General features: G+C 45.2%; 1 protein-coding gene across 1 annotated transcript; it reads right to left on the reverse strand.

The window, feature by feature from the left end:
- Window positions 1–817: 817 nt before the first annotated feature.
- dipk2ab (divergent protein kinase domain 2Ab) lies at window positions 818–23,643 on the reverse strand. The gene is made up of 4 exons (XM_068582290.1): window positions 23,198–23,643; window positions 16,251–17,131; window positions 5,090–5,393; window positions 818–1,637 (listed from the first exon to the last, which is right to left on the reverse strand). Exons 2-4 carry the CDS (start codon window positions 16,902–16,904, stop codon window positions 1,291–1,293), a joined length of 1,305 nt encoding a protein of 434 aa, XP_068438391.1. The 5' UTR covers window positions 16,905–17,131; window positions 23,198–23,643; the 3' UTR covers window positions 818–1,290.
- Window positions 23,644–24,292: the final 649 nt, after the last annotated feature.

Raw genomic sequence — 24,292 nt, forward strand, 5'->3', positions numbered from 1 at the left:
TTCACGTCCTTTAAAGAATCACCTCTTTTTGCCCCCTTTCCTTTTAGTGACGCTGTCGTAAGAAAAGCATGTCGAGGTCAATCTGAACATCATTTATCAATCATATGGGAGGTTAACAAAGCAGAGGGGATTGTGTGACATCCTATGTCCAACCTTAGACTCATATACCTCTAGATTAGGGGCTTATTGAAAAAGATAAATCAGAATGCAGGCCTGCTCATATAGGATTGTGTGCACATTACGGCTCCTTTGGACAGCTCTATTGGGGAACAACTGGAGGGAAAGGTGCCGTCACTCTGTACTGCTCATGGTACTTAATATTACATATAGCCTCTTTGGTATAGGCACATCTGCATCAAGGGACCGCCACTGTCCAATTATTCCCTTCCTCTTCCTATGTGCAGCTGTCTCACTCCAATTGGAAAAAAAACACACACACACACACACACACACACACACACACACACACACACACAAAAAAAGATGATTGCCACAATCCTGGAACCTGGAAATCAAGTGATTGATTGGAGTAGCAGGAAATTAGACTTGTATAGCCGTCAAGGGTTTTCTTTGCCTCCTGCATGAAAACCAACCCCTCTCACCTCCACCTCGCCTTTCCTCTCTACCTGCTGTAGCTTGGCCTTCCCTGCCGCCTGACAGTAGGAGATTCATGCTACCTCCGCCTCCCCTGCAGCCATGCTACAGAGAGGGAAAAAAAAAAGCCATGGCACAGCAAAAATGTAAACGCACCAATGTACTTAAATTCAGCCCTGAATAAAATTAAACCAAAAAAAAAAAAGTACTCCTGGGGGCAAAATGAAACGGGGTGTTAAGGTTTAATGTTACAAAACACAACAGTTCTGATGGATTGAGGAGGCGGGATGGGGTAGGGGCTGTGCTGCTTGTTGCTTGGATGCTCTGGTTTGCGGTAGCCTGAGGCCAGTGCGGGGGGCGTTTACCAGAGCCCTTTCTCAGCCTCACCCCCAAGGACGGCAGCCCACCCGGGGGGGGAGGAGGAGAGGTTCCCTCTATCCCCTCTTCATCCTGGTCCTAACCAGAATCTCTTGGTGCCCCACCCCTCTTTCTCACATGAGCAAAGACAGGTTAAAAGCTAGAGCTGTAACAAATCTGCTTTCAAGTTTTGATTCTTACACTTCCTGATGCAAGACCTCAAACACCTTCCTGCTCCGGTGGGCAAAGAGGAACGAATGACATCATGTATAAGAACCAGGGTCTCAAGAGTTCAGGATCCAGTCTCTCAGTGCGTCCGGCTGACGCCGACTCCATTCATTACCTGGCCGTGACGGAGGAGGAAGCGGCAGCTAGCTGTGTGAGGTATTCACGCAGTTCCTTGGCCGCCTGGAAGCGGCCGTAGCGCTTTTGGGGTCTGGTGCACTCGTCCAACAGGGTCAAGAGTTGTCCATCTTTGGCTATATGAGCAGGGGGGTCATGGAGGAGGCCTCCAGTGGTGCCCCGCCATGTAGCGTACCGTGATAGCAGGTTCTGGCACACGGCATAGTAGTTGTGGTCCACTGTGACCCTGTTGCACAGCGAGTCTTTGGAGAAAGACAGGCAGGCCTCCCTGTCGCACTCCTCAAAGCGGCTCTCGTACCACACGTCGAAGCTCTCCGGCTTGTCTGCAGGGAGACAGAGAAGCAGTTAAATGACACGCACTGCAATAAAAACACAGTGGTCATAAAACAGTCAATAATATTAACGTGGTCCTTAGATGCCTAGCATTCATTTCAAATATATAAAAAGCCATTGATTGGATCATAAGCTTTTGTTCTTACAGCCTCCATCAGGTGAATATGTAATGAAGTTTGTCTGTGATTAAATATTTAGGCAATTTGATTTTCAGCAAAGCAATACGGACTTATCTATATATCTATCTATCTATCTATCTATCTATCTATCTATATATATATATATATATATATATATATATATATATATATATATATATACATATATATATATATACATAGAGCTTAGAAGTTCCAACCAGCCTGTAGTTTACATATCTGGCGTCTTAGATTGAACCGTTTGTATTAAACTTTGACTCTATAAGAAAATATATTGTGGAAATTATTTGTCACGAAATCACCAGAATCCCGACAGGGCTGAGTTACGATATTTGACAACCCACGGGCACAAACACGAAATTCGTTCTCAAAGCACACAGCCAAACAACTACAATCTAAAGTTTCATTTGACAGAAATGAAACACTTTCCAGATTTATTGAGCAAATAAAACCCTTTCTCCAGCTCATTTCACATTGCTTTTTTCTCCTTGGAGAATTGTGCTGGGAACAGAGGGAGCCCAGGAAATAACCTGGAATGATGAGAGAGCTATTGGTTTGCGCATTAAAAAGCAGATCAATAACGTTGTTGGGGAGGCAGTGGACCCAGAGGATGCAAACACGTAATCAGTGCATCAGCGTTGTAATGCACTTCTCCTCCGGCTCATCAGAACAACTCAATCAAACATCCAGCGCTGCCCTGTTAGCAAGGGGCCCCAGTGGCCCCGCGAAGATGAGGGGCACATCAACCTCAATCAGTGAGGGTGATGGAGATGGATCGCCACACGCACACACACTCGCACGCACACAAATATAAAGATGTACAAGCAGCAAGGTGCGCTGAAAGCAATTAATGTTTCTGAGCGAGCCATGCATCACACCTCAGCGCTGATTGACAGGTGGCATCGAGAGAGTGTCCCGTATTTGTACTGACGGACACGCTCACACACAGAAAGAACGGCTAAAGAGAACAAGCGGGGAGGAGAAAGTTCATACTCAAGGACAACGAGGTGCATGGCAAAAAAAACAAACACAATCATGGACTCTGCTAAAGGCTAAAAGAAGTCTACGGCCTTGTTATTTGCACCCCGATCCCTTCTGTTCTCCTCTTACAGCGGGCCGCAGCGCAACAAAGCTCAAACATTTCCAAAGCAAACGACATCATTTCCAATTCAAATAAGTGGGAGAGCGGCGGATGAGGCAGGCCGCCGAGCCTCTCCCATCTCCTGCACCGACCATGTTAAGGAGCTCCGGTCGGACTTGCATTCACCTCACTCCTCCGCCTTCCCAGGGCGACACAGAGATGGGACATCGGGTCTGAAATGCTTGTTAGCGTGGCCTTACTAGTGGCATTCAAGAGTTCGAGCCGGTTTTAACAATGCATGCCTGTGTTAAAGTGCATTATTGAATGTGAGGGCAAAATAATGTATGCGTGTATGTGTGTGTGCACGTGTGTGTGTGTGTGTGTGTGTGTGTGTGTCAGGAAGCGATTCTGTCGGAGAGAGAATAGACCGAGAGTGAGTGAAGTGGGTGTTACATTATACAGCATGAGTTTCCAAAAACCCACTAGGGGTGAAACTATCCTCAAACACTATAAACTCAATGATGGGGAATGGCTCCTTTCGCACCACCGGATTGTGCAAACACACACAACTTGAACACGGCACGCGCTTTATCTCGCGGAAAAAATCCACCGCATCAATATGGACGCCCCTAACGAGCGGGCGGGACGGCGTGCGTCTTTCTGCGTGTTCGACTCGTGAATCAATTGTCCCCCGTTTGGACCGATGAGAAGCGAAACGCACTCTTTCACTTGCTTTCAATCTCAGAATCTAATTGGAGGGATCGGATTCTCGGTTTGTGGCGCCTTTGGGGCAGGTTACCGCGCCTATTTCCGGCTGCTGTCCGACACACGGCTCCAACCTCGTAATGCTCATTACCGCCGTCATCCCTCTTCTTCATGCTTAGCGCTTGGCGCTCGCACACACACACACAGAAAGATCAGACACACAAACACGCGAGAAGCAAGTAAACACTCTTGAGGCTTACACTCTGAATGGCCTGGGTAAGCAGCTTGAGTCGTCAGGCTCTAAATGTGTCGGCCAGACAAAGGGAGTCTCAACCTGGATTGTGCTCCGGGGCTTGCAGAGGGCTACTGGGACAGGGTGGGAAATTGCAGCTATTGGCAATAAAAAGGTGAATATACACGCACGCAGCACAATAATTGGACAGGATATCGACTTCAAACTCAAGGGGGAAAAAAACTACAGGGCACGTTGGAGTACCTCGATGTGTTACACATCTATATGCGGTTTTCTGGTGTCAGAGCTTGCAATTTGGCAAAGCGGAACTTAATCTCAGGATAGATTCATCACAATACATGCCCTCCAACTAAAGAAAAAAGAAAATTACTACACACACACAGACACGCACACAATAGTTCATATCTGTCATAGAGTATAATGGTGGAATCTCAACACCTTGCGACACAACAGTTTATCACTTTAATAGGATTTCTGCGGGAAGGGATAAATCTAAGAGCCTGACTGGGTGGTCGTCTCTCTCTTTGAAGTAGCCCCAGGAAGGAGGACTGAGGGGTAGAAAACAGCCACACTGAGTGTGTGATGTATAGCGCTCTCTGTCCTTGTTATGAGTTTTATTCTGAGAGGCAAAAAAAAACAAAAAACTAGGGCAGCGGAGATGGCTTGTTATTTGAACTATCTTCGCTTTGATGGGGACGAGTGTGTCGGAGGAACAAGGGGTGCTAAAGAAGTGTAATGTAAGAAGAGAGGAAGCTCCGAGCGATTGCAAAGTTGCCCACAGCCAACTGTCCCTGGAGACCTTTTCCTCCAACCTTTGTCACTGCCTCGTGAACTCCATTTGGTTGTGTTGACACAGAGTGCAGCACTTTCTTCAGGCTGTGAGCAGTGTTTGAATCACACGTTGGCTTTTGAGGAGCTCTGTGACAAACGGTTGAATGGGAACCGCTGCTGCATGACTAGACATGTCACAAATACAATTAATAGCTAATTATCACTTCGAGTTTCAGAGAAGCACCGATCTTTACAAGTAAACAAACATCAATTACTGCACCACAATTTAAGGGCGACGTAGTCTTAAGTGTAACGATGAATACTGTTAAATTAGGTGCATTCATCTTATTATATAGCTCCAGGGGTAGTAATGGTTAAAGGTATGGGATAGTCATAGCAACAGGTGGAATTTGCCGTAGTGGGACATACACACTCACGTACAGAGAGCCCATGTGTTCGGGTAATGACACTTACTCTGCTTGATCAGCCTTTTGTCTGCCACAAGAACGTTCTCGGCATCAACGACGATGACCTTCCCGTCGCGTGGGCCAACTGCAAAGTTATCAAAGCTGACATCGAGCAGGTAGAGGGCAAACTCAAAGTCGTTGTTGGTGAGCTGCTCGGCAATGTCCATGAGCTGGCGGGCCAAGTCTACCCTCTTCTCCCAGGGCGCGTTGTAGAAGCTCCACAGCTCCTCGCCCACGTAGTTGACAGCTACCATGCGCCCACACGCTCCCAGGTACTTGGCGAACGGCCACCCTTCATCCGACGGAAAGCTCTGGAAGGGTGGGGGGGGGGGAAAACAAATGATTTTGTTTTTTTTTAAATAGATAAAAGACATCAGGCTGTGTAATGTAAGGTTAGCTGAAAGAAAAACAGAAATACCCCATTGGCTTTTTAAAAGCAGAGGCTAACACATAAATTTGCGAGAACCTTCCCGCTGTCAAAAAATATTTGTTTGACTTGCACAGAAACCAGTCTCTGAATAAAGAGAGACAAAAGAAAAAAAAATACCAGACATCAGAATACAAAGTTGCCATGTGCTGCACCTAAGTCATTTTTGATCCACAATTCTAAGCACAATAGTTGAAAATCTGCCAAAGGATCACGTGAAACGGAGCTCGCACTGGGTATAATGGATTAAATTTAATAAAAGAAAAGAGCCAGTTTGTGTTAGAGCCCTACAGCTATGAGCTAATGTACGCCGCAGTGCTTCCAGAGAAGTGATAGGAGGTGATTTGTGGTAGCAGCAGTTAGCAGGAAAGCCTCGTGTGTTGTGATGCAGCAGCGGGGCGATTTTAACTGCTGCATGATGTTGGCTAACCGCGATGATGCAGTTTGGGCATGCCGACAAGAAATGAAATGTATTGCAAGGTTAAAACTGATTAATAATAATAAAGGTAATACCGCAAGCACAAAGTTGTATCACTGCTGCGGCACATAACCCTAATCCCGCTTAGATTTACTTGCCTTTATCGAGGTCAAACAAAAAACAGGTATACACGCACCATCATCTGCAATCACTCAAAGTCAAGCGGCAACGTCTGCACGGGCAAACGCACACATATACCAGCAACTTAAATGAGTTGGGTGTGAAGCAGCTGCATTCGAGAAGCGTGCCCGGCTGCTGAGGGACTCGATTCTGTATGTTTACCACTTCCATCTCTCTTTATGAGCTCAGGTGTCTCACACTTTCCATACATCACTTTCTTCTCTCCTGGTCCATTTTATTGCTAGATGGGGAAAACGGGGAAGAGATAAAATCCCCCTTTTTTGCAGCGACACTGATTTCACTGTGAGAAGCTCCCATCTTTTACAATAAACCCCCTCTGCCATAGGCCTCTATCTTTTACAATAAACCCCCAGCCATATGTTAGCTTAATGATAGCCCACAATTCCTATGTAACAAATCTCTCCTAGGCTGCCGTTTCTGGCAGGCAGCAGCAACACAGACAGAATCACGAGTGCTCACATTTCACAGGAGCCTCAGTAACCCTCCCTCTCTGAAACCCGATTGCATGGGAGATATGGCAGGCAACGCACCGTGTCACTATAGGTGAGGTGTGAACGACTACGACCGCTGCGTCTCACTTTACACGGGTGGTAATTCAATACTTCACAAGCTTACGATCTATGTCCAGAGGAAGGAGGGGTTATATATGCATGGCTGCCCTAACTCCCTTTAAATTTTAATGAAATACAAATTATTTAAAAACATACATTTAATCTCCCCCCCTCCTCCACCGGCCATGCAGCTGCTGTATCTCATAGACAACAGCTGGACCTGTACCACATAGAACATGTGGCACAGAGGGGGTGACACAGAAACTGTGGCTCATTGAGCGATGCAGATATGTAGCAAATTGAAGGTTCACTTGTGCAGCATTGGCTAGGTTTGAGGTTCCTCAAACTGCGCTGTTCTTCACCTCCTTTATCACATCCCTCGGCTACGCTGTAATTTGCCAAGCGCATCGAAGGCCAAAGCTACGGATCCATTCCGCGCTACCGAACAAGTTGCAACAAGCTGAACGCATTGAAGGCCGAGGATGCCTTGTGAGGGGGTCCTTGACCAGATAAACAACTTTAAATAAAACTTGAAAGGGTGAAAGTGTAAGCTCTTGATGCAACTATGACTCGCAGCCTTTTTACACAGAGAGAGAAAGACCTTTACAGTGCGTGGTGTAAATCTATAGCATAGGCGTATCTCCTGTTCCCATCAGTCTTAAGAAAGATCCACCACCAAGAGGGGAGGACAATGATAAGTTGCAAACAATGCAGTCTTGGTCGGTGCCCGTTTCCCAGAGGTGACCCAATCAATTGTGGGCCAGACAAAAAGTCTGTCGAGGAAGCACTACTGGCTTCCAGCAGCCTGTCCGTCTGTCTGTGCCCATCATCCTTAGACTTGGCAATGACTCATCCCAACTTCCCCTCAAAAAAACTCTTCACTTAGTAGCATACTTCATTTTCTGATATAGCAAAACTGACAGGAAGGGGAATCTGAGGAAGACATGGTGAAGAAAATCCTGCAGATACGAAGAAACAAAAAGTAAAATAGCGAGTGCACTCTCAAACATGGCTGGAAGGGGAACAATCCCAGACTACTGGCATGTTGCAAGCCACTGGGCATTCCTACACGAGAGATTTTAGGATTAGAGAATTAACAGGCTAAATATCTAAAATGGCTTTCTAATTTCTGAAGTTGGTATATAAAAAGATTAGGTTGAAGCTGGATCAGTTGGTTGCACATCCCTATTAGTCCCGCATCCCTTTGACCCAGATTCAAACCTCAGATCGCTTTATACTGCTGCAAATCTAAGCGGCTCTGGGTCTTGTTGACAAAACTTAGCCTGTCCAATGTTACGGCTAAACCTGCTTTGTAAAACACCATCCTCCCTCTCACCCCTGCAGGGCGGATGGATAAATGTGGGGAAGAGGAGGAGGTGGTGGGGATAGACAGACAGAAAGAGGCGGAGAAAGGAGAGAATACGACGGAGACAGCAAACAGAAGAGACAAACAGAGTGTCTTTCACTGCTCCGCTCCAGTGGACAGGAGGAATAAACCAGCAAAGACCTGCCTGCTAAACACATCTCTCTCTTTGTTGTCAGGTTGCAGCCTGACTGGGAGCAAAAGTAGAGCGACGGCAGATGGGGGGAGGCGGGGGGGGCTGATGGGAGGGAGGAAAAGGATGAATGCCCTAAGGCTACTTTCAGCTACTGTCAACGGCTGTTATGAGAACGCCTTCATGTCTGTCCAGCCCTCGTCCGCGGGTCTTAACATAGATGTCGCTCATTCACTGCGATGACGGGCTCATTGCGCTCCGTCAATTACCGGGAACCCTGACAACTCATACCCATTTATATGAGCTTCCAAAGTTTCATATGCAATAAGTCTAAAGATGGAACGCACTGAGCAGTGTAGGCAGGCACATGGAAGTGGGCACCTGAGCTTCAGATTTAAACTCCTATTGCAAAGCTTGATAAATACTCTACGTGTCCAACCAATCATTCTCCCTTAGCGCTCTTTAAACGGTTACTCTGCAGAAGTCATTAACGTCTGCAATGAGGCGTTGAAGGGGGGGCGAAATAAATTGGAAAGCCCAGCCTAATGCTACACCCACTGCACTCTCCGAGCAGAATTTTGGGAGGTACTGTATGTGCATGTGCGCTTGTATGTGCGAGGACTGCACAGGTAGTGAATTTCGCCAGTCGCCTCTGATGATATTGGGCTATTGAAAAATGCTGAGGTTGCAGAACTGCCAATGTCACATCTCAGCAGCTTTTACTGCTTTAAAAAGGTCTTATCACTTCTTGTTCCTGTCGTTGGATAAAAAACCTTTTATCTCCTGCTTAGTAAAACCTTTAACTCTAAAACCTAGAGCCAAATGCTCTTTCTTATTTTTCCGTACACTAGAATCTCTCTGTGTTACAGAAATAATGAGCCTGACCCTGGAGACAATGAAAGCCGGGGTGGAAAACAGACCAAAACAGAATTGACTCATTACAGGCGACCTCCCAGTGACTTCTGAGCCTTCGTCTGGCTAATCTAATCTTAAAGGTTGTACCGGTGCACTCCAGTAGCATGGACTAGGAGGCGGGGAGGAAGAGTGTGGGGTGGGGGGGGTTATGCTTTCACCCCCCTCACTGTATTACAACAGACTCACTGGCATCCTCTTGGGGGGGGATTGGAGTGGGCTGGAATGAAACAGGGCCACAGACAAATGGGCAGCCTCTGGAGGAGAGGATGAAACGAATGGAGCGAGAGGCACAGGAACACACACCTGCGTCCTGACATCTGCTGACAAAGGCATGCCCTTCTACTGGGCCACTCGGGGGAGGGCGTGGGCGTGTGTGTGTGAGCGAGAGAGTTCGAAAGAGGCTCTTTGTGCGTGTATGCGTGTGCCTATGTGAAACTGTATCGAAGTGCATGTGAATGAGAACATGCAACGTGACCAGGGCTGATAACAACCTCTATTCAGGGCCCGAGTAAACACAAACGGCTCCCAAGATATTGCCTTGGCCGGTCTGCAAAGAACACTGGTCCGTCACATACACACATACACACACGATGGACGTAGAGTGGTGTTTAGAAATGCAAGATTTAAAGGAAACCAGTTGCCTTCATCTTGCCACCACAACTACTCACAGCAAAAAGGAAATGAGTAGTTTGCCACGGAGGTGTTTCATGTGTGCAGCTTGTTAAAGCCCTGAGCAGGGTGTGGTGTAAATTCTCAACATTTTCTGTCTCCAAAATTGCACTGCTTCATTGTAAACAAGTTTGGACAAGTTGGGAGAGACTGGGGATCAAACGCTAAAGCTGAGGAAGCATTGCGTACGGACGCATTAAGTGAGACACAACAGCCAAAAAAAAAAAAAAAACAACATCACGCCGCACACTTTCAACCCTGATGCTGCAAAATTTACATTATACAGCCCGTTTATCAAGAGGGGCTCAGCATTAAGAAGGGGTCACATCTGCTATGCAAGGCAAAGGCTGCCAAGCTGGACTTGAAACGTTGCTTTTCTGTGCAGCTCTCCTGTTAACCTCGTGTGTCTGGAGGATGTGTGGTGAACCCCGTCTGGCATTTCGCTGGCCATTTAAGTTTAAAATCCAGTTGGTTAGTTCGCAGCGAGAGCTCATGCCCCACAGGGGAGCCGGCGCTAACTCCTCATCCTGGCCCACATGGCGCTATCTCTTTCTTTGCCTCTGCTCTCGTCTCCTGCTGCTTCTCCACCTCACCCTGCTTCTTCCTGTCTCTCCCTCTCTCTCTCTTTGTTCCAACACCTGCAATACGGGGTAGCGATGCTGTCCGTTCCCAGATATAGTAGCCAGGAAATGTATCGTCAGAGAGGGGAAAATGTGTGTGTATGTCTGTGGAGGAGAAAGTAGAGTAGAGATAGAGACTGTATCTGAATTTAGAACAGGCCCTGCCCCTTTCTTTACCAGACATGCAGTTCAAAGAGTGCAAAGTCACAGTCTGTAGAGCTGGCAGCCGTCTTGGGAAACAGGAAAATCGTTAAGGGAAGAGGACTGAAACAAGAAAGGACTGCTGGGTGTGTGTATGTGTGCGCATGAACATCGAGCTCAGATGAGAAATCCAAACGAAGAGGTCAGGTAGATGGACCAAATAAGACCGTGTACAATCGGCCTGTGCAGCGTGAAGGAACATGCACATGATTCAGTAAGCTCTGCTGTTCAGTGATAAAAATGGGTTCGCTCAGTCTTTGACTTCTGCAAGCATTCTCTTTGTAGAGAGAGAGAGTAAGTGAGAGAATGAGAGCAGGAAGAGAAATGAGAGCACATGGCAGTGCTGCTCGGGGGTCGCTCGTATACACTCTGCCGCTCGCTGAAAACCCCTTGCTGACCTGAACCCGAGCCACTGCGCACAGAGCCACCTCATAAATCCCCCACCACTGGAAAACGAGGAATGTATTAAGTCATAGGCAGTAGTGTTGACTCAGTCTAGGTGGTATTGCCGCCCACGCGGCTGGAGAGGAACCCAAGTGAAGCTTGGCCTCAGACCTGAGGCTTGTGGGTTTGAGGCCTACATCAAGGGTTGTGTATTTCAGATCAGGCGCCAATTATCTCGGGGGCAGCAGGGTGGAGGGGGTCGTCGTGAGCAGGCAGCCTGCCGTCACTGACCCTGCATTCTGCATAACAGGGCAAACTCAGAGAAGTCCCCCTACAAAGTGCAATTAAGTCCCTAAATGCTAGGAAAGACTTAAATTTAGATAATAGGAAGTGACAGCCTCCAGCTTGCTCCAAAATAGCTACGCTAATAAAGTTATTCCCCGAATTGCAAGGGTGAAAAGGCTCGAGAGTTAAAGATACTTCAGTACAACCGAGACATCCTCATATTTTCTCTGACAGGAGCTAGGTGCCTGACGCTTTAATGCAGCGGAAGGTTTTATTACTGCAGACAAGCTGGTGTGCTAAAAAGCATAATCTCGCTTTACATTAAGCTCACGGCTCTCCAGGGGACACCGCACACAGTAAAGAACCACTTGTTCCCGATCCATATTGGCCATCTTAAGGGGCCCGGGGAGAATTGTGAATGTGGTTTGACTCTTCAGCGTTGCAGAACTGCGTCTTCAGGATCTGGGCAAGAGGTAGATTGGTGTTCATGATGTAACACTATAGGAAGTTTGGGATAGGGGGCTGGGGGTAAAGTCTAAAAAAGGAGGAGGTAGGTGGGGTGAGGGAAGGGGAGGTGTGTTCGGAGGGGGGGGGGGGGGGTTCAGCCACAGGTATTTAACTAACCAAACACAGCTGTCATGCCTGTGTGCATATATATATATATATATATATATATATATATATATATATATATATATATATATATATATATATATATATATATATATGCGCGTGTGTGTATGCGTGTTTGGAGAGTTGGAGAAAGAGAGAAAGGATTATGGTAACACAAGCAGTCTGGCTCATTCAAATGGAGGAAAACACCACAAGGCTCTGGTTTGTACAACACCCCCCCTACTCCTCTCCTCCTTCTCCCCTTTCCACCAGGGCCTCCATCCAGCAAGGGCAGCCAAGAGAGGGGAGTCGGGCCCAGATAACTCCCTGTCTTATCCTAACAGGATTCAGTCTGTACACAAAGGCCTATACGAATAATGAAAGGGGGCTTGGGAGCACTTGAAGCAGGGTTAAGCGGCGTACACAACCTCCTTCTCTTATGTTCTAAGAGCGTCACAATCCCCCAGACCCAAAAACAAAAAGGTTCTAATCACAGACTAGCAACTTAAATACTATTTACCGGTGGACCTCAGCCACTGAGCCGGCCTTAGAGACAGAAGCCTCTCACTTAAGCCGGGATAGCATGCAGTGTCTGTGATTAAATGAAAAGAAATAAATCAAACTAAAAACAAAACAGGCTTTGATCCCCTTTGTAAAAAGAGGCATGACCCAGAAAGCCAGACCATACAACTGCAGTTTTTCCTGCATAGACGAAAGAAAGGCTGAAATTTCGTGCAGGTGGGCAATAGGGAGATTTTTTATACATTATTCTAGACATGTTGTGATCCATCTAGTTTCCTTGCAAACATCTCATTTCACAGTTTTCTTATATTTCTCCAATATAGACCAAATTTGTGTTCCGCATTTTAATACAACACGACATGCATGGTCTCCGACGGAACAAAACTAATCTACATGAAAAGGTTCCTTGCTGAGCTGTTTTATTGCAAGGCTGTTTTGTTCACCTGCTTATGATCTGAATTTGTTTATCTTCTAAATAAATAAATAAGAATCAAGATTCAGCAGGTCAGTCGAGCTTACACCTTTTGCCTCACATTGTGCCAAGAAACGCCCTGAATTTATAACATTTACTTTGGCTTCATTTCCCAAAGTGGATGAGCATCGTAATAGATTATGCGGAGCCTCATTAAATCATAGCATACCAAAGAGGCATCACCCCCTCCCCCCCTTTTAGAAAATCCAAACAAGCTGCTAGTGTGTTGCTCAAAGCGCTGTGAATGTTTACTTCACATTTGCGTTATAATGCAGCTGTCAAAGATGTTTGCAGAAAGTGGCGATAAGGTCAACCATTTAATCTCTCTCTTTCGCATCTCCTCCGATTCAGTGTCAGTGTCAAGACGCCTGTGTTCTGAGGGGGGGAGAAAAGAAAAAAAAGACGGTTTTGCGCGAGAGGTTTGTGCCTTTTGACGAGCATGTCTTTGTGTCAGGTGAGGGCCTGTGTTGAACGAGGTGGTGGATTTGTGGGAGGCGGGGAGAGAGGGTTACAAAAAGAGGAAGCGGGCCGTCTGGGAGAGCACAGATTTGAGTCTGGAGGAGATGACTGAGTTAACCCCACAGGCCTGTCACATCCTATTCTCAGCTTCACTGAGCAAGACAGGGCTGAGGACCAAAAAAGAGTGGGAGCGCAGTCACATGCTCCTGGCTAACTCACCAAGCTTAATGATTTGGAAAGGAGGGCTAGGCTGAATCAAACTAATTTAAGGCAGGGCAAGATGTACTTCATCAAACACAACCATCACCTGACGAATCAGTGAATCACATAGCCGAAAGGGGAGAAGCCAAGGATGGCAAATAAGGTTCTAGTCGGGGAAATCGAGAAGAATTAATTGCTTAGTGTTCATGCAAACCAAGTTACTGTCCAATGAGGGGTGAAAATTAAACAGTGTCATGTAATTTCTCCGGCTGGCAAAGAGACAACCCCTTAATACAAATAGATTTATTTCTGCGACCAAAAAAAACCTCTCCGGGCAAAAGATAAAGATGCACAAGGTGCCACTCATTGGACAAGAATGTTCTTGTTTGGTTGATGTTATTTTGTCCCCGTCCCCCCTCCTCCCAAAGCGAAATTGTCTTTCAGGCAACACGGGAGTGGGGGTGGTGTGTGTGAGTGCAAGCTTGCGTACTGCGCATCACACAGAAAACGCATTGTTTGACAGACCCTAAACAACACAGCAGATTGTTTCCCACTGACAAAGAAGGTCTGGCTTCTAATAGTGAAACAGGGCCGATTTACTGCCTGTGGCTTCAAGACTGGAAACGGAAGAGAGTGCAGCTCACTGAGCAGACAGCAGAAGCGTTATTGACATTATCCAACTGTATTAAGCCAGAGGAGAAAGAGTTGGAAAAATAAATCCAAAGCCACAACATAACTCATGACAGTAGGAAACCATTTACACTAAATATAGAACACGTATTATACATCAAAGTGATACTGACCGCTGCAGCTTACTGAATATGTGTTTGACTAAAGCGAAGCAAAATGAAACGAAAGGAGGGAAACTGAGATCAGGTTTCATTAAATTACCGGTGCTAAAACCAACATTCCTCTACCTTTTGTTGGAACCAGTCCCCCACACAGTAGCGCTCACCTCATGGGCGAAAAGGAGAACATGGAAGTGTAGTAGCGCACGTCTCTTCAATCTCTATAGACGCCATTCATTCTTTATGGTCTACTGCTGCCCAACCTTGTGTGTAGAGGTCTCTGGGCAAATTCTTCTCCTCACCTTTTGAGTTCAGTGACGCTGACGAACAGTCAGGCGCTGTGATTCTCTGAGATGTCTGCCACATTTCTGTGTTTACTGTATTACCCATCCACATAATCCGCGCCCACAGCTGGTTACCCCTAGTCTACTGCGAACACGGAACATGCGCTTCTTCCTCTCTGATATACCTACAGGTCACAAGTTCATCACGGGATCAACAATTCATGAGTCCCTGTAAACATGCCAAGGCAACACGGTGCGGGGAGCTGGATGCGCGCGCATCATGTGTTGGTGTCTGCTGCTAAGTGCGAGATGAGGATGGGGGAGGCGGGGGTGATTCATCGAGCCTCTTAACTGGTACATAATACCGTTATAAACACTGATGGAATTATCTGGCCGCAGTTTGTGCCACAGATGGACGGGGAAAATATAGCAGAGAATGACACGGAGAAAGGAAAGGGGAAAATGAGAAAATAAAGAGTACAAAGGGGCAAGGGCAAGTGACCCCAAACGCTAATCAGATTTTATAGATCAACCGGAATAAAAGGCCGAACGCGCCTTTTGTCCTCGGAAATGCCCAGAGGTGCTTGGCCTGCATAAGTTATTGAACGTCTACACGGGCCTTGACCATTGTTGTTCAGACACGGCCAATGCCAAATTGAAATTGATTGGCCGATGGTAAATCAGTGAGCAAAAAGAATGTGGACATATATGATATACGGTATGGCCGCTCAGACATGCAGGACAGTATAGAGATGTCATAATTTTACTGTGTCAAAGCAAGACAATTATGTTTGTATCAGGCACCGTTTTTGTATAATTTACTGTCAACTTAAAGATTTCTAATCTTGCAGCGCATTATTTTTATTATTATTAGTCCAGCTGTGTGAAAAAGGAAATGTGCAATCTGTCACAGTCTCATCAAAACTAAACACCACAAGGCAACAATGTCTTGTTTTTTGTGGGTGGAAAATTTCAACTAAATCATGGTTAAAAGCCTTTATTTTGGAAGATTAATTGGTATTAATACCAGTCAGCAGGCCCGTAAAAGATTCCTCCACGTGCCGTCTCCCACAAATGAAGAGAGTCCAGTGGACGTATATTAAAATTAAAAACAACTTTGACCATTTAAAGGATGCATTCTTGAATAATTCAAAACTGCCCTACATAGTGTTAAATATGCAGTATTGCCGCCAGCAAAAAATCTCTCATCTTTTGGGAGGCCACAGCTCTTAAACCCTTCTCTATTCTAAGAAGAGGAATATGCGTGCTCCAGATAGCGGACGCGTAGTCTCGATGTAACCTAGAGTTTAGGGAGGGTTATAATGGCTTGTCTCAGATCTATGGGAGAGGAGGATTCCCACCCTGTAATTTACTGGGGGCTTTGTGGGCCAACACCCTGTCTTGCTTACTGATGCCCTTATCCTCTGTGTAGCGAAGGTAATCCAGGAGCCGTGCCTTATCAACAACTCTGAAAACACCTGGGGCCACAGATCAGCAGACGGATACCTCTTTGAAGAAAATATCGCATCATAATAAAGACAGTAATAGTCAAACATAGGAAAAACCCTGAAAAAGCATCAAATGGCACACGCGTCTCACACATGTTGCATTAAACGGCTTCTGTCCTGAAAACACAAGAGTGAAACAAAGATTCAAAACCGACCTGTAGTACGAGTGGCTCCGGGTTGAATGCCAAGGTCATGAGCAGCTGCATTCGCTCCGTGTCTTTAAGGTTCTTTAGCAGGAAACTGCCCGAGTCTTTGGTCTCAGCATACCTGCGGACCACGCGGTCCAGCAGCCTCTGAGAGGGGCAGTGCACCAGGTCCGACCAGCCCTCCACCACCTCTGGAGTGAGCAGGCGAACGTCGCCGTTGATCCGCGCAAACTCAGTCTTGTACATTGCCTGGATGAGGTCACAGCGTGGTCTGCCCGTGGCCCTCTTGCAGATTTTCTGGTCTATCTCCGCCAGTTCCTGGTTGGAGCCGAGCCTTTTGAGCACCACGCGACGGGTGCCCTCCCTTGGCTCGCCGTACTGAGCAAAGTAAACGTTCTTGACGTTGAACACGTCTAGGAATCGTAGGCGACCCCAGGTTTCAAAGGACACCTGGCCGTTCATGAACTTGCGGCACCAGCTGGTGCCAAAGCAGGCGGGACACTTGTTGAGGTTGATGAAGCGTCTGTCGGTGAGCTCATTCTTCTGGAAGGAGGCGAACAGGTTGTGGGTGTTCATCAATAAGATGACAAACAACCCCACGACGAATAAGAGCTTCAGACAGCGGTACAGGCGGCCAAGTTTGAGAGGCAGGAAGCGCAGCATGATGGGGACGAGGCGGGGGTTGTTGAGGGATTGGAGAGGAGGAGAGGTATTGAGATGATCGTCAGGGAGCAAACCTCAATGCCTCTCCGTCATGGTGTACCGGGGTAGCTTCTAAAGCGGCAGGCAGGGGCGAGGTTGGCACAGCTGCCCCGTGCCGGTCTCCGGTAGGGGCCAGTGAGTCATGTTCCTACTTCTTGGTGTTTGTGTGCAACCTCGAGCCAGCAGGCCTGAAATCAAGCAAAGAGAGGGAGAGAGGGGAACTCATTACAGCCGGGAAAATGAAAACGCTACATTTCACAAAAACGGAAAAACACAGACACCGGATGAAAACGGTTTATCAAATCTTTTTTTCTGCTGAACCTGCAACTTGAACACCAAAGTCCTCAGATGTGATAACCCTGATAAAACTAACAACAAAACACTTTCGCCGGCATGTGAAATATGCCTGTAGCTAACTGCCTGTGTCTGTTTGAGCTCTTTCTCTTTGGGAAATGATTTCTTGTATACTCCCACAATATAAAAAGATGATCAATAGAAAGTATGGGAAAGGTAAAAAAAAAAAATAAAGTGTCAATGATCAAATTAAGAGGGAATGTACAACATCCTCCCCTCGTATAAATAAAATGTGCTGCACTGCCAGGATGACTCCTCGGAGGACCTTCCTCTTCAGCGACAGACGTATCCATCACTTTTCCTTTCGATGCACAGCAAAACAACACTCTGCCTGCATACCGCAATAGTTACACTGAGCTCAGAAATCTTTAATTTTTTTTCCTCAAATGGAGAAATCTCACTTTGCATTGTAAAGACTCACGCTGCGCGTAGTTTAACCTTTGATCAGAGTTGCCCTGCTTCGTTTTAAATCAGGCTTTGAAGTTGGTTCTTTGAAAATGGCTGGTGTCACTAAAATAACGTCTGTGGTTGAGTGGGGTGAAAAAAAAAAATCTATGAATACTTCTATTAGGCATATCGATGTCAGCAGAAGAGGGAACGCTGAGCACTAAGCATGGGAGAAAAAGACACAACAATCTGGATTCACAGCACAAGAAGGATGCTCCAAGAAGCCTCTCAAGCCAGCCCACAATGCCGCCATGTTAGACCCCGCAATCAGCTTTTTAGCAATGAGTCTTGTAAGTCTTATAAGTCGCTTTAAGGAAGACAATGACTCGGGCCATGCAAATTAGCAATCCTCAATTAGAGCTCATTAGGACATGCCTATTAGGACAGCTGACTTGAGAGGGCATGGCGAACAAGCGCGCGCACACTAGTGCGATTAGTGTGCGTGTCGATGGGTTCCTCTTGCGGTTCGCTTTCAGATCGAAGCGGCTGAGATCCGGAAAGACACGAGGGCTCGAGGCGGCCGAGAGCGATGTGCGGCTGCCGAGTGTCAGATAAGAAGCTGAATACAAGAGTTCTTACTTCACACCTCTGTCTGAAAATACACCGAGCAGATAGGCCAACATCACTCATGTAAAAATATCCTAAAAAAAGGGAACTACAGAAAGCTGCACTACATACATTTTTAAGAAAAGAAAAATATGATTCATAGATTTTTTTTTTCCTTTTCTCACCACACGTCTAAAAGTCAAGCAATGTGACTCAAAGATGAGCATATGCTTTTCTTCGCTGTACCAAAAGTAAGGCAGGGATAATGAGTTACTTTACATCTTTTAACTCGAAGCTCTGAAATATTTTTTTAACTGCAGTAAATTGTTATGGTCACAATTTACCAAGAAATGGGTCGGCATTTATTTATTAATCATTATAAGGAAGAGCACAATGATGGTCATTTTAGAGTTTGGAAGTTAATCGATGAGAACACTTTTTGAATCTATATAATACTTCCATGCCCACATGGATCTGATTAATCTTAGAAGCGAGAGATGTACTAAAAGATAAATTGTTATTTATTTAGTCTGAAACAGCATTTCATTGGGCAAACTAAATGAAGAAACTCAACATCCACATCAAGCCGACTCCAACAAAATGCCTCCAGTGTGATAAATGAACAATAACCTCTCAGCCCCATCTATTCAGAAAGAGCTAGGAAGGCTGCCAACACACTAATTTATTAATGTGAAAAATTAATTCAAATTCTGCAAGATATTCATATTAGATTGGGAAAGGAAGATGGATTGGGAGATGGTAAATAAAGAAACAAAAGTCTGTATGAAGAACCCCCAAAAAACAACAACTTCAATAGGAGCCAAAAGGATGTGTGCCTCGTGCCTCTTACAACAGGGAGCGAGGGGAAGCTGATTGCTAGAGGGGAAAACCGAATATCCCGTTGCTATAAGATCTCGATTCAAGTGCCATTTAGCATCCAACGGAGGCAGTCGCAGCACAGACGGGGCTGCAAGATCTTGAGTGCAGATAGGAGATTTAACTAGGATCAGCATACGCCTCAAAGAGGACAAAACATAACCTCAGCCAGGCCTAGAAGATGATCACTCTCTTCATCCTAGATAGCGAAAGCAGCCGAGAGCCAGGGCGGGCAGGAACAGGCCCCCGAACAAGACCTGGACACGGCGGAGTAATGAGATGCACGAGCTGGTCAGCTGACACGGGGGAGGAGACATGGCTTCCTCTTCAGAGAAAGCTTTAGGCCACAATTACCTTTGGAACGTTACCTGGATTATGTCAATGATCGTACTAATTGCTGAAGTGTAAAGGATAAGCTGAACACTGCATTTCGGTTGTTAATGAGAGACAGCCACGCTGTGGAAATGCTTAAAATATTGACAACGAATTGCACGAAGGTGCCACCGATGGCTTAACTTTGATCCTGTACTTTTGTTTCACATGAGGCAGGCACGTATAAGAATTAAGATGCTACTAGATTATGCTTTTTATAGCTTGCTGCGTCTACACAGTAATAGAGTGAATAAGACCAAAACCGTCAGCTTTATTGAAGAGATGAATGGACATTTAGGACGAGAATATTTTTCCCTGGCGATTACCCGACGAGATGGCTTTTATTTTTTATTCATTTTACACCTGCGGAGCCATCACTATTTAACTACCTCACTGTCTATTGCTGCATGCCATTCCAAGGCTGATAGCTATCCAACAGGATAGGCAGAGAGGAAGGCAGAGCTTATGGTTGCCTATACAGGTATTTGACAAGGTCAAAGTTCACTTAAAGCTCTAAATTGAAGCCAGATGCTTTGTAGTCCAACACAGATGTTACCCACCGGAATAGAAGTGCAGTGAAATGTAAACCAGTGTTTGCTTCTGGACAAACCTCATTGTGCCCGCAGAAGAACTTGCGTTTTAAATTACCCCTCCTCCGCTCCCCCACCACAGTGCCTCTGCTTCTTCTGCACTCTGTGAGGAGCGATGCAACACACCAGGAGGAAAACCTTGTTTAGAGTAAGCACCAAAATTACCTCTCATCACAAACAGCCACTGCCAAAACTGGGGTAAGAAAGTTTTTTCAGCGTACTCAGTCTACAAAGTACTGCGGTGAGCGCTTCGTAAGAGTGGCAAAGAAAAGAGGGCAAATCAAAGGATGCCTGACTCCTCATGCATGGGAGATGAGTCTCGCATTCAAAATGTTCCAAGTTTGGCAGATGTTAAGAGCCGCAAAATGGCTCATTACTGAGACAGAGAAGGCACAAGATGAAGCAATAGGCCCCATGTTGGCTTAAAACAGAATGACAAAGGTCGCGACAGAAGATAAAGTCATAATATCCTAATATTTTAACTTTTATTCAAACTTAGATTTTGTCAGGAATAACCCAGAGAAGAAAGAAGGGATTGAAAAGGAAAATTTCCGCCATGAATAATCTTTTCCACAGCTCATTGTGTAAAGCTGGTTTCAGATAAAGGCGTACGAGGGCAAGGCTACTCTCAGGCTAACCCATTTCCTTCACTGCACCTGAGGCTAAACTTCATTAGGATATAATGAAGTCAAGCCACACACACACACGCTTGATTAATTCCACTGGATGTGCAAAAGACGAAGTGTTGAAAAAGGACTGGCATTCAGTGGATAGGGTTGGGGTAAAAAAAAAAAAAAAGAAAAGAAAGAGAAATAGAGCAAAAGATATCACTAATGCATAGCTAATGGACATCAAGGTGAGAGGAACTGAGTTATTGCTCTTGTGATGGAGATGAATGGAAAGAGACCACAAGAATACAGAGTAGCAGTTCTCGTCTCTGAATGGACAAAAACAAACACACAAACACGTCTACACCGAGTACGCCGGTGTTTTCACCAAACCCGACTCAAAGCTCGGCACTTCCATTGAAATGTGCGGCTAGAGCTGGATAGAGGAACTACTGTTGCCAAGGTTATCGACCGGGGGAGTCAATAATGTTTGATCCAACAAAAAAAAAAAAAAGAAAAGAAAAACACCCAGCCACCACCGGAATGCCTCAGTACAGCAAACACATGGACGGTGACGGATAGATAAACGACAGCCACATTCGCCCACCTGATGGAAAATTGAGTTCTCGGAACATAAGCGTCAATTAGCAGAATCCCCACATGAACATTAGTCGTTTCTTCTCTGGCCAAAACCAAACAGTAGAGGTTTTTATTAGGAATATCAATGGTATCTGCTTTGCGCCTGACTGACGCACTTGAAATGGGGAGACTTGCTCTGGATTCGTCCAACTGATGAACACGTTTGTTTTGGTTTACTTTAAACAGCTGCACAGTTTCACAAGATAGCATCATTCTGGAGGAGTTTGAAAAGTTGGCACACATTTAAATATCATGTTAATTCCATTGCAAAAACAAACGTGTCGTCTAATTGAAGAGACACTTGGATTGATTAAGACAAGCTGTCAAAACAAGCATTAGTTTTAAACAAATGGGAAATATGTTTGGAGAGAGGAGGGGGTAAAATTGATGACCTGACATATATTTATTATTTCATTTGAGGTCAGTCTTAATGTAGCTGTAGGATTTGGTGAGTTTGAAGGTCAAAAACTAGAATATACCACTCCCTGCAGAGCGCTGAGAAACATTCAAATCAACCACCAGCAGAAATCTGAAGTGTTTCAAATTACTCTATTTTCATACTTCTCTTGACCAACCTTGCAGAAAGGGTTCACAATTTGCTGCCCGTTATGACACACAAAAAAATTGTTCTAAGCAGCCCGCTCTATTCATTGGACAGTAAAGAGAAAATCTAAAAGGACTTATCACAGACTTTGTCTGAACCGAACAGTAGCACTGTTTGTAATCATGTATTTTTCTTGGGAGAAATCAGGGCAGAAGTTTGCAAAGAGCGTGCAACCGCAGAAATCTCACGGTCATGTCAATTGAGCCAGGACTGCAATTAACTCCATTATGTGTCAACGCCTTAGCCTTTCTACCTGACAAGCAAACGTCTCAACCTGCTGTTTGCTCTTGCAGACTGTGTGTGTGTGTGTGTGTATATATATATATATATATATATATATATATATATATATATATATATATATATATATATATATATATATATAAATAAATAAATAATCAGGGTGGCCAATGGGAGACATGTGGAGGTACATTCACTGGAGTATCCAGTCATTGCAGTGCTCAGTAAATCGTTAGAAATGCAGAGACAGGCTTTGTTGACGAAATACTTTCATTTTATATATATATATATATATATATATATATATATATATATATATATATATATATATATATATATATATATATATATATATATATGCACACACACACACGCTATGTTAATGGTGCTTCAAGCAAGCCAATATCATATCCTCTTATTGCATCCCTTATTGTTGATACATGTTCTCCACACACACGATCAAATGAGTATATGTTTAGAAGTATAAAGAAACATTACACTGTAGTCTTGTACATTATGTTGTTGTGTAGTCGGCATTAAGTTGCGTTTAGGTACCAGTGGTGGACACGCTGATGCGCTTAAAAGAAAAAAAAGCTGCAAAAAAAAAAAAGATTAGGCGACTAATTGCGTGGCAGGTAACGTGACGCCGAGATGCCAAAGATAGTTACTTTTGTCACCAAATCACATCACCATCATGTCGGGTCTCTGATAACATAGTTTGTTTCTGTCCTCTCTTGTGTTATCATCTCATCAGTCCTGGGGTAACGTTAGCAACAGTGACGCTCCGAGTGTCGAGCACGCGCTCACGTTTGAAGGCTACATGCTGAAAAAACTAACACAATAAATGAGAGTTTACGCTTTATTAGTCAATTACTCGAGTTCAGGTTGAACAAATTCACATTTGGACCAATTTACTCTATTAAAAAGGGGGCTTAGTCCAACGTGACCGCGGTTTGGAGAAGAAACAGTGAAACAAACCTGTGTGACTTTTCCCCTCTCTCCGGGTCCGTAGTAGTAGTGCAACGCTCAGTTGATACCAGTCTTTAAAGTTGCGGCTGCCCGCGGCGACGCATATTTAAAAAAAATCCCCACCGACGATGTGAGAGAGGCGCAAAACAGCTTCTTCAAAGCCCGACGAAGAGCGCTTTATCAGGCAAACTCTCAGACGGGCTCCCCGTGTCTAGCTCCTGGGTATCGAGCCAGCTAGCCTGCTAGCTGCTGGAATAAACAGTTGAGATGTCGAGTCTTAACTCTTCGTACACTGGATCTTTCCGACCGGACGACGCAGTCCTCCTCACAAAAAAAGACCCCGATATCTGCGTTGTGGGTGCACGTCCGTCCCCTTATCGCAAGTCCCTTTGTGGCCACGGAATTGCCTTCTTTTCTTGTCCTCTCGGGCAACGACTCTCTCCTCTCAACACCACAATGGGTTCTGTTTCGAGTCTTTTCAACACCAGCCTCTTTGCTCTTTACGACACCCGCCGTCTGTTTACGGCAGCGGTTGCTAAGCGAGTATTCTAATATTGGCTTGTCTGGAATACCGCCCCCAGAGCAAAGTTTGCCCAAATTGCTATTTATTTTGTTCTTTGTTCGTGCCGCTGTCAGTCTAAAAGCGACAGTTGGCGGAAGACAGTCATATAAGCTAATAATACACCTGAACAGCTCACGGTGCAAAACTAATGCATGTGATCAGAATAAAAATGCTAAACACAAAGTGATAGATACATTTAAAGAACAACATTCAATAGTGCAGTTCATAGAAAGAGATTATATGCGAAATAGTACAGGCATACTGCAGTCATTCTAGTACGAGTACTTTAGTGGAATTAAGTGAACCGGGATCAGACGTTTTAGTATTACACTACAAACCTGATTATGACGAGATCATCTAGCAAAAATAACGTAATCAAGGCAATGCGATAACTTGTCATTCATTTTTAATTGGATTGTGAAGCCAGCTTCATATAAATAGACAAACAGCCCTATTGTTTTTAGACAACATAATGGAAAGTTAGACTTGTCCACGCCATCAACTTGCATGTGTAATAGGACCACTGCGTCAACCATGTTACT

Source organism: Clinocottus analis, unplaced genomic scaffold, assembly GCF_023055335.1.
Source record: "Clinocottus analis isolate CAN_PGR_092001 unplaced genomic scaffold, fCliAna1.0.p SCAF_18, whole genome shotgun sequence".
Taxonomy (NCBI): domain Eukaryota; kingdom Metazoa; phylum Chordata; class Actinopteri; order Perciformes; family Cottidae; genus Clinocottus; species Clinocottus analis.

Coding starts and splice junctions, on each gene's coding strand:
- dipk2ab (XM_068582290.1), bottom strand. CDS start 16,904: ATGCTGCGCTTCCTGCCTCTCAAACTTGGCCGCCTGTACCGCTGTCTG. Junction 5,394..16,250: donor CGGAGCCACTCGTACTACAG/GTCGGTTTTGAA, acceptor CCACCCTTCCAG/AGCTTTCCGTCGGATGAAGG. Junction 1,638..5,089: donor CAAAAGGCTGATCAAGCAGA/GTAAGTGTCATT, acceptor GTCTCCCTGCAG/ACAAGCCGGAGAGCTTCGAC.